Raw genomic sequence first — 7754 nt, forward strand, 5'->3', positions numbered from 1 at the left:
TGCAAATTCACGTCCAAGAGCTTGAGTGTATCAATCCTTTTTATCCAGAAAGTATGAAAAAAAACACAAATGAAGTAAATTCCATGCCTGAGGCAAATTCACGTCCAAGGGCTTGAAGTGCATCAATCCTTTTTTGTCCAGAAAGTATAAAAAAGCACAAATAAACCTAACTCCTTGCCTGAAACCTGGCCCTTAGGCTCCATCCGATGATATCCCAGTCATGGGTGAGTTCGGCGTCCGAGAGAAGCAGGTAGAATTTCACTGCCTTGAGCGGGATGATGGATCGATGATGCAATGCTAAGATAGAACAGTCCCACGTCGTCTATGAGATTGCTGGAGCGTGGATCACGAAAAGCATCCAGAGATCGCGGCCTGCCGTCTCCGTTCGCTGGTGCCAATCAATATGACAATATGGAGATATCGTGGCCGAAAAGCCCAACGTCTCCGTCCCTTGGCCTGCATCCTCGCCGCGCAACTACTGTCCTCAGCAGGACACGATCGAGCGGTGGCAGTAAGCATGTCCTCAGCTCCGTCGGCGACAAACACACGTACGTACGCCATGCACATCTAATTCTCCTTGTCCACCCGCCGCCTGCTGCGCAACGTCGCCGGCGGCCGCCGTCTGCTCTTACAGACAAGCCTCGTCACGTCCAGCGCCGTGGTCCGCCAGTCACGCGTGCACCACTGGGACTCGAATTACCAGGTTGCATGTCGCCAGAGAACGATGGACTATACTCGTCGATCCGATCTGCTTGAGTTCACCTGCAACAAACGCAAACGTCGCCGGCGGCCGCCGTCTGCTCTTACAGACAAGCCTCGTCACGTCCAGCGCCGTGGTCCGCCAGTCACGCGTGCACCACTGGGACTCGAATTACCAGGTTGCATGTCGCCAGAGAACGATGGACTATACTCGTCGATCCGATCTGCTTGAGTTCACCTGCAACAAACGCAAACGTCGCCGGCGGCCGCCGTCTGCTCTTACAGACAAGCCTCGTCACGTCCAGCGCCGTGGTCCGCCAGTCACGCGTGCACCACTGGGACTCGAATTACCAGGTTGCATGTCGCCAGAGAACGATGGACTATACTCGTCGATCCGATCTGCTTGAGTTCACCTGCAACAAACGCAAACGTCGCCGGCGGCCGCCATCTGCTCTTACAGACAAGCCTCGTCACGTCCAGCGCCGTGGTCCGCCAGTCACGCGTGCACCACTGGGACTCGAATTACCAGGTTGCATGTCGCCAGAGAACGATGGACTATACTCGTCGATCCGATCTGCTTGAGTTCACCTGCAACAAACGCAAACGTCGCCGGCGGCCGCCATCTGCTCTTACAGACACCACCTATTGCCAACTAATAGTTAAGATAAGATTATATCACATCAGAATTTGATAATTTGATACAACGATGCTACTTGCCAACCATGCATGTGACACATTGAGTCCATGACCATTATTTTGGGCCACAGGTTTTAAACGACTCACACCTAGCACATAGCACATGGATAAAAAAATATGTAACCATTTTTTTGGGTGCATGGTTGTTTCCTCTTTTGAGCCTCGGTTCAGCCAAAAATGCAACGCGGGAATTTAGTATAGCACCCTTTTTTAGAAGATGCTTCAAGGCTGCAACTGAAATTAAGCACATCTCTGTTTTGGAAAAAAAATTGAGGAGATTTCTTATTAATTTTTTGATAAATTCTATTTGAATTAAAAGTACCAAAATTTGAAATGTTTTCCGCAATTACTGAAATTTTGGCATTTTTGGTTGGTACAAAAATTATCTCTATACAAAATAATTTTCTTTGGTCATATGAGCATACCGCCACGGCTCCAATCTGCCGTTGTTGGAGCACCGAACATAGGTCACTACCGATGCTCGTCTTTTACTGACAGGAGGGCTAGTTATGCCATTGGCATAGAGCTAGTCTGCCTAATTTATTGTCGGCCAACCGTCGGTCAACTTTGATTAATGCGGCAACAGGTTTCCCAGGTGGTGGCAGGTGAGGCGCCATGATATCATTGCGGATTTCCCATGTGGCGATGTTAAACCGAGTCACCGCCGCCTGGCTTACCGTCGGTGTTTAAATAGGCTCCGGTGCGACCCCCTCTTGTTAATATTCCCACATCTCACAACCCACAACCTCACCCACTCAAATCACCAGGGCAAACACTAGCAAGGCCAAAGACGTCTCTGGGCGGTAATGGAAGCCGCCTCAGCGAACGGCTTCGGCCCACAATTTGATGGTCGATGAGGTATGGGCGCTCTACCACCACTGAGCGAAGGCCTGACAGACATAGAGTATGCCGCCGTCTGTGGGATGCCAACAACATGGTGCACTGATAGTCCTTCGGCATATGGCACGCTCCAGAGCTCGTACGACACGACGATGGCCAAGTCCCCCAAAGAACAAGAGCCATGAGGGCTGCAAACCATAGGTTTTGTCGTTGCCCACATCTAGAGTGATACAGTGCATCTGCCTTTTCCACCGCATGCACCGATATGATGGGTTTTGAGGAGGACAACGTCGCGCTAGTTGTCATCGGCGGCACTTACATGTCCTCGGTGCTGCGCACCCCGCCCTTTGTTCGTTGGCATACGCCTAGAGGCAAGTGTTGTTGCATGCCGACGACGACCCCGACAACAACCTAGGGCTTGCGCTCGCCCTCGAAGAATCGCACAACGGCCTGAAAGCAATGGTGGTTCCCTTATTGTTGGTATTGCATGGTCGACGCACGAGACATGCAACTACGCCAACCTCGGAGACGACGGCATCAACTCGGGAGTAAGCGGAGAAGGCACAAAGAACGACTCTAGCGGCGTCAAGGACGGCGAGCAGGAGAACTTTGACTACAGCTTGTTCCACTTCCACCGTCGCAATGACGCTCTTTAGTTTAGTTTAGGTTTAAATTTCAGTTGAATTTCATTCGAGTTTGTAAAATATAGTAGAAAAGTTTCCGTTTAGATCCAAAAATCAAAAATCCTATTAGGGGCACGTAAATGAACTTTTTGTAAATGAATAAAATAGAAAAGGTGTCATACGAGGTTTCCTAAAAAGAAAAAACTATTATAAGGGATGTTAAGCAAAGGAAAGTTTTTCTGTATTAAATGGGCCTACCTTTTTGCCCCTGCCAAATCCGCTCTTAGGTGGAAAAATACTACTCTTCAATACAACTAGTATTGATTAAATTGGACCATTAGATCTGTTAATTGGACGGTTAATATTTTCTAGTCCCTACCGTAAAAAGCCTCATGATATCAGCATGGGGAAACACACTTGTGCTCCGGCTCCAGTGCAGTGACTCAGAACTAAGAGACCGGAGTACTGACATGGAAAAGTGATCACCGAGTTGAATTTTGTTGTCCCTTCATTGATTTACAACTGAATTCATATTTGTACTCTGTCAGCTGAGTAGCCATGATGTATGGTATTTGTTCTCTCAATTTTTGTGTTACAGTAACACATATTTTCCACTGATTTGAATCTAAGCTTTAGTTTATTTAACAGAAACGATATTTGCATTTTCTCTTAAATATCTTTTTTTAATTTTTTTTTCTTTACTCTTATTCTCTTTCTGCTTTCATATTAGAGCTTTACGCCAGGGTTGTGGTCTTCCAGAAATGGTGCAATTTGCTTACCTTATAAGCTCTTGGTGATGTTTTTTGTTGCAAACAAGGAAATTTTGAAGAACACGTGTTGTGAAGGGTGTCACTAGGGATGTCGTGTTACAAACGCGACAAGGAAATAACGAAGAACGATAAAGGAACACACGCAGGGGACACACGATTTTAACGTGGAAAACCCCTTCCAACACAGAAGGGGAAAAAACCACGGGCGCCAGCCAGCAAAAGTCCACTATATCGGGGAGTATTTACATACACCGTGGGATATCTTATAATCTGATAAACTCTAGCCGGCGGCTTACAAAAGGTATATATAGACGGTGGCATCGATCCGTACGACGGGCCTCGATCCGCTCGTCAGAAGTTAGCCTCCATTTAGAATGAATTTAGATCACAATACAACAAATTCCATCTTGTAGCATAAACTTCAACAATCTCCTGAACAAACAAAGAAAACACTTGCTGACGTCAAACAACCACTTGGGCTAAACAGTTATATCAACCAAACTCGACTAAAGCTCAAACTTGGAAACAGAAATAGGTTTTGTCATCATATCAGCAGGATTATCATGAGTACTTATCTTGCATACCTTCAGTTTACCTTGTGCAACAACATCGCGAATATAATGATACTTGATATCAATGTGCTTTATCCGATTATGAAACATTTGATCTTTAATAAGATATGTGGCACTTTAACTATCAGAAAACAACTTAATACAAGAATCATTTCCACAGAAATCAGTATACAAACCTTCATCACATCTCCACAAAGCTGGTGCGGACAACCGAGTGATTTGTAACGCGCCCGGTAATTTGGACATGGTACGGGGCACTATTAATAGTGCACCTTTATTATGTTTGGACAGATACCACAACCGTGACATAGTACATCTTCCCATTCATCACTAACCACCAATGTCGGCCACATGCCGCTCTAATTTTGTTCTGTCTTGCTGCTCGCAGGTGGTGATACAGTAAGTACTTCATTGACCACCTTCTCCAGATTTACCCATGAGGGCCCACCTGGCAGCGCAGCCACGGTTGCTTTTTCCTTCCATTCCATTGCCATTCTCTTCATCTCCTTTCCCTTGTCCCCTTCCATGATCTCCACGATGGCCGCCCTCACCTCATCCCTCTCGACGTTGGCACTGATCTCCAAGCCGACGCGCCACTCGGAGCAAACGTACTTCCTGTTGGTGAACTGATCGGCGCCGGACGGGCAGCACAACATCGGCACCCCGGCGCTGATGCTCTCCAGAACAGAGTTCCACCCGCAGTGCGTCAGGAAGGCGCCTACCGCGTCGTGCCGAAGCACCGCCTCTTGCGGACACCAGCTTGTCACGTGGCTCCTTCCCTTGGTCTCCTCCAGGAACTCCGGTGGCAACACGGCGGCGGCAGGGTCGCCGGCGCCAGTATTCACCTGGTCATCTCTGATCGCCCAGATGAAGTCTTTTTTGCTGTTCGCCAAACCCCACGCGAGCTCTACCAGCTGTTTGTTCGTCAGCGTTGTTATGCTTCCGAAGCTCACATACACCACTGAGCCTGGCCGCTTGCCCTCGAGCCACTCTAGGCAGGTGTTGTTCTCCCTGAAAAGGTTAGATTCCATCTTGTCGGTGGCCGCACTGCCGGCGGCCGCGGGGACGTGAGACAGGAGCGGCAATGGCCCCACAGCGTAGATCGGTGGCAGGATGGTGGACATCGCCGCGATCACCTCTTGCTCGAGCTCGTCGAAGGTGTGAAAGATGACGGCGGATGGAGTGGTCCTGTGGCACGCCATTGAGCGCAGGGCGACTTTAAGCATGGCATCGTCGGAGTCGGTGGTGCGGATGAAGCTCGGGAAATCTCTTAGGCGAATGTCCTTGGGCATCCCCGGCACCCAGTCCAGGACCGTGTCGTCCAGGTATCCATTCCTTAGCTGCTCAGGTTCTGTTTGTCAAAGCAACCACCGAGAGAGTTATGCAAATCCATAATGGGGATTAATTAAAGCTGCTTTTCATGGCAAAACAGTGGTTTACCTTTGAAGGGAACAATGCCCATATCGACAAGCGGTTGGCATTGCTGGCACGCCATGAAGGAGCACGCGCTCGTTGTCCAGAGGGTGACACAGGGAAGGCCCATCTCCTTGGCCGCATACAGGATGTGCTCGATGTCAGAGATGACGCAGGCCACAGGCGGGAGATCCGATACGAGGCGCCTGAAGTGCGGGATCAAGGTCTCCATGGAGCATAGTAGGGCACGCATGTCTTGCGACGCGTCCACCTCGGACGGGGGCAGGCCGTCCGGAAGAGCAGCGTACTGGAACCCAGGGATCCCCGCGAGCGCGGCGGGGCCGTGCGAGCGGAGGAGGCGTCGGCGGTTGTGCTCGGTGTGGACAAACGTCACCTGAAATCCATGGCAATGGTGGAGGAGCTTGGCTAGCTGCAGCGCCGCCTTGATGTGGCCCTGAGCTGGGAAAGGGAAGAACACTGCGTGAGGCCTCTGTTCAGCGGTCGCCATGGCCGCACCAAACGCCTACGTACTGATTTAAAAGACAGAAGTAGAGAGGAGGAGGTTAGCAGCAGCAGTGATCGTAACATTTTTCTTCAACATAAATCGATAGCATATACATTAAAGTGGTACAGCGACGGCGAGCCCACTCATTTGATCTGTCGGACGCCAGAACACACTCTAACCTCTCGTTCCTCTCAACCATCGCCCGAATCATGTCCTTCCTCCAACACTGGCTTTCACGCCGGGCCGACGGCAAATCGAACACCAAAACTGATGAGCTGCATCCATATTATGCGTCGGTCCGCGGATATGAAAATGGTCATTTTTTAAAGTGCGTCCGTTTACGCTAGATGCCTCAAGCGGCCCCGACGCATGCTATTTTTCAAGATTTTTCATCCAATTGAAAAGCATAATTTACATATGATAAACGAAAAATAAAAAGAAACAAATACAGAAATGAAAACGGCTAGGCCCCTAGCCTACTTGCCACCCCTCGGAGCGCTTGATGGCCCCACCCCGTCGTTACCTCCCTCCATGCTCCGCTTCTCCGCGGCCGCCGCCCGCCGCTCCCTCCGCTGCGCGCTCGCCAGAGCTCGGTGGGCAGCCGCGTCCCCCGGGAGCCACTGCCGCAACATCTCGTTGGTGTCATCCTCGTCCTTCTTCAACATCTCGAAGGATGATGAGGATATGCCCTGGGGGGGCATCACCAGGCTCACTCGACGCAAGGAAGGAAGCCCAGAACACCCCATTCGCCGGGCAACGGTGCCTAAAATTCCTGGCGATTGAAGCCCAGAACAGAAGCTTGGAGAGTAGTTCAAGACCTTCCGACCTTTTAGCTTGTGGATACACTCGATGTTATCTGTGTAAACCCTAGACCCGGGGTGCGTATATAAACCCCTGGGCTAAACCCTAGAAGGGATCTGATCTCCCGCCATTCATATCACGTAGCTCGCAGTCGCCATAGCCGACTCGCTGAGCACCCCCATTGTAATCTCACCAAGTAATACAATCTAGCATGACGTAGTCCTTTTACTCCTCTGGAAAGGCTGAACCTGGGTAAAAATATGTGTCTTGTGCATCTTGATCCGTAGATGGCTACACCCTTAGATGTAAACCGGCGCGTTAGTCGCCGATTCCATCACCCCGGTCTCCAACCCAGGTGATTTCGAGGATAGCTCCATCCTCCCGATCTTCGACTACGAGTCGGAGTCAGACTCTGTCGAGCATCCTCCACCCAATCGCCACGCCGTCGTGCTCACGGCCAATGATGAACTGCCACCTCCAGATTCATTCGTCACGCCGATCCGGGCGATGGCAACTGCGGAGGACATTGAAGCCCACTGCAAGGCCCCCTTGAGGAGCAGCGGAAGATGGAGCTAGAGGAGCGCAAGAAGTTCCGATTGGAACAGGATATGGCGAGAGCGTTGTCAAGCTACCGCCAACGGCGCATTCGTCTACCAATCGACCCAAGCTTCCCCACCACACGCCTGAACTTTGACGATGGCAATCCACGGCCGACAGCGTCGTTGGCGCAATGAATACCGAAGCTCCTGAGCCGAGTCGAGCGACCGCAGATCAGGCGGCCACGGACCGGAGGGTCGCGAGACCAATGCATCCACCACCACCACCCCCGCCACAA

General features: G+C 50.6%; 1 protein-coding gene across 1 annotated transcript; it reads right to left on the reverse strand.

Moving 5' to 3' along the window:
* Nucleotides 1–4496: 4496 nt before the first annotated feature.
* On the reverse strand, nt 4497–6358 carry LOC124687967 (7-deoxyloganetin glucosyltransferase-like). Its single transcript, XM_047221690.1, has 3 exons — nt 6298–6358; nt 5641–6143; nt 4497–5551 (listed from the first exon to the last, which is right to left on the reverse strand). Exons 2-3 carry the CDS (start codon nt 6119–6121, stop codon nt 4560–4562), a joined length of 1473 nt encoding a protein of 490 aa, XP_047077646.1. The 5' UTR covers nt 6122–6143; nt 6298–6358; the 3' UTR covers nt 4497–4559.
* Between the last annotated feature and the right edge of the window lie 1396 nt (nt 6359–7754).

The sequence above is a fragment of the Lolium rigidum genome, chromosome 2 (assembly GCF_022539505.1).
Source record: "Lolium rigidum isolate FL_2022 chromosome 2, APGP_CSIRO_Lrig_0.1, whole genome shotgun sequence".
In the NCBI taxonomy this organism is placed as follows: domain Eukaryota; kingdom Viridiplantae; phylum Streptophyta; class Magnoliopsida; order Poales; family Poaceae; genus Lolium; species Lolium rigidum.

Coding starts and splice junctions, on each gene's coding strand:
- LOC124687967 (XM_047221690.1), bottom strand. CDS start 6,121: ATGGCGACCGCTGAACAGAGGCCTCACGCAGTGTTCTTCCCTTTCCCA. Junction 5,552..5,640: donor GGGCATTGTTCCCTTCAAAG/GTAAACCACTGT, acceptor TTTGACAAACAG/AACCTGAGCAGCTAAGGAAT.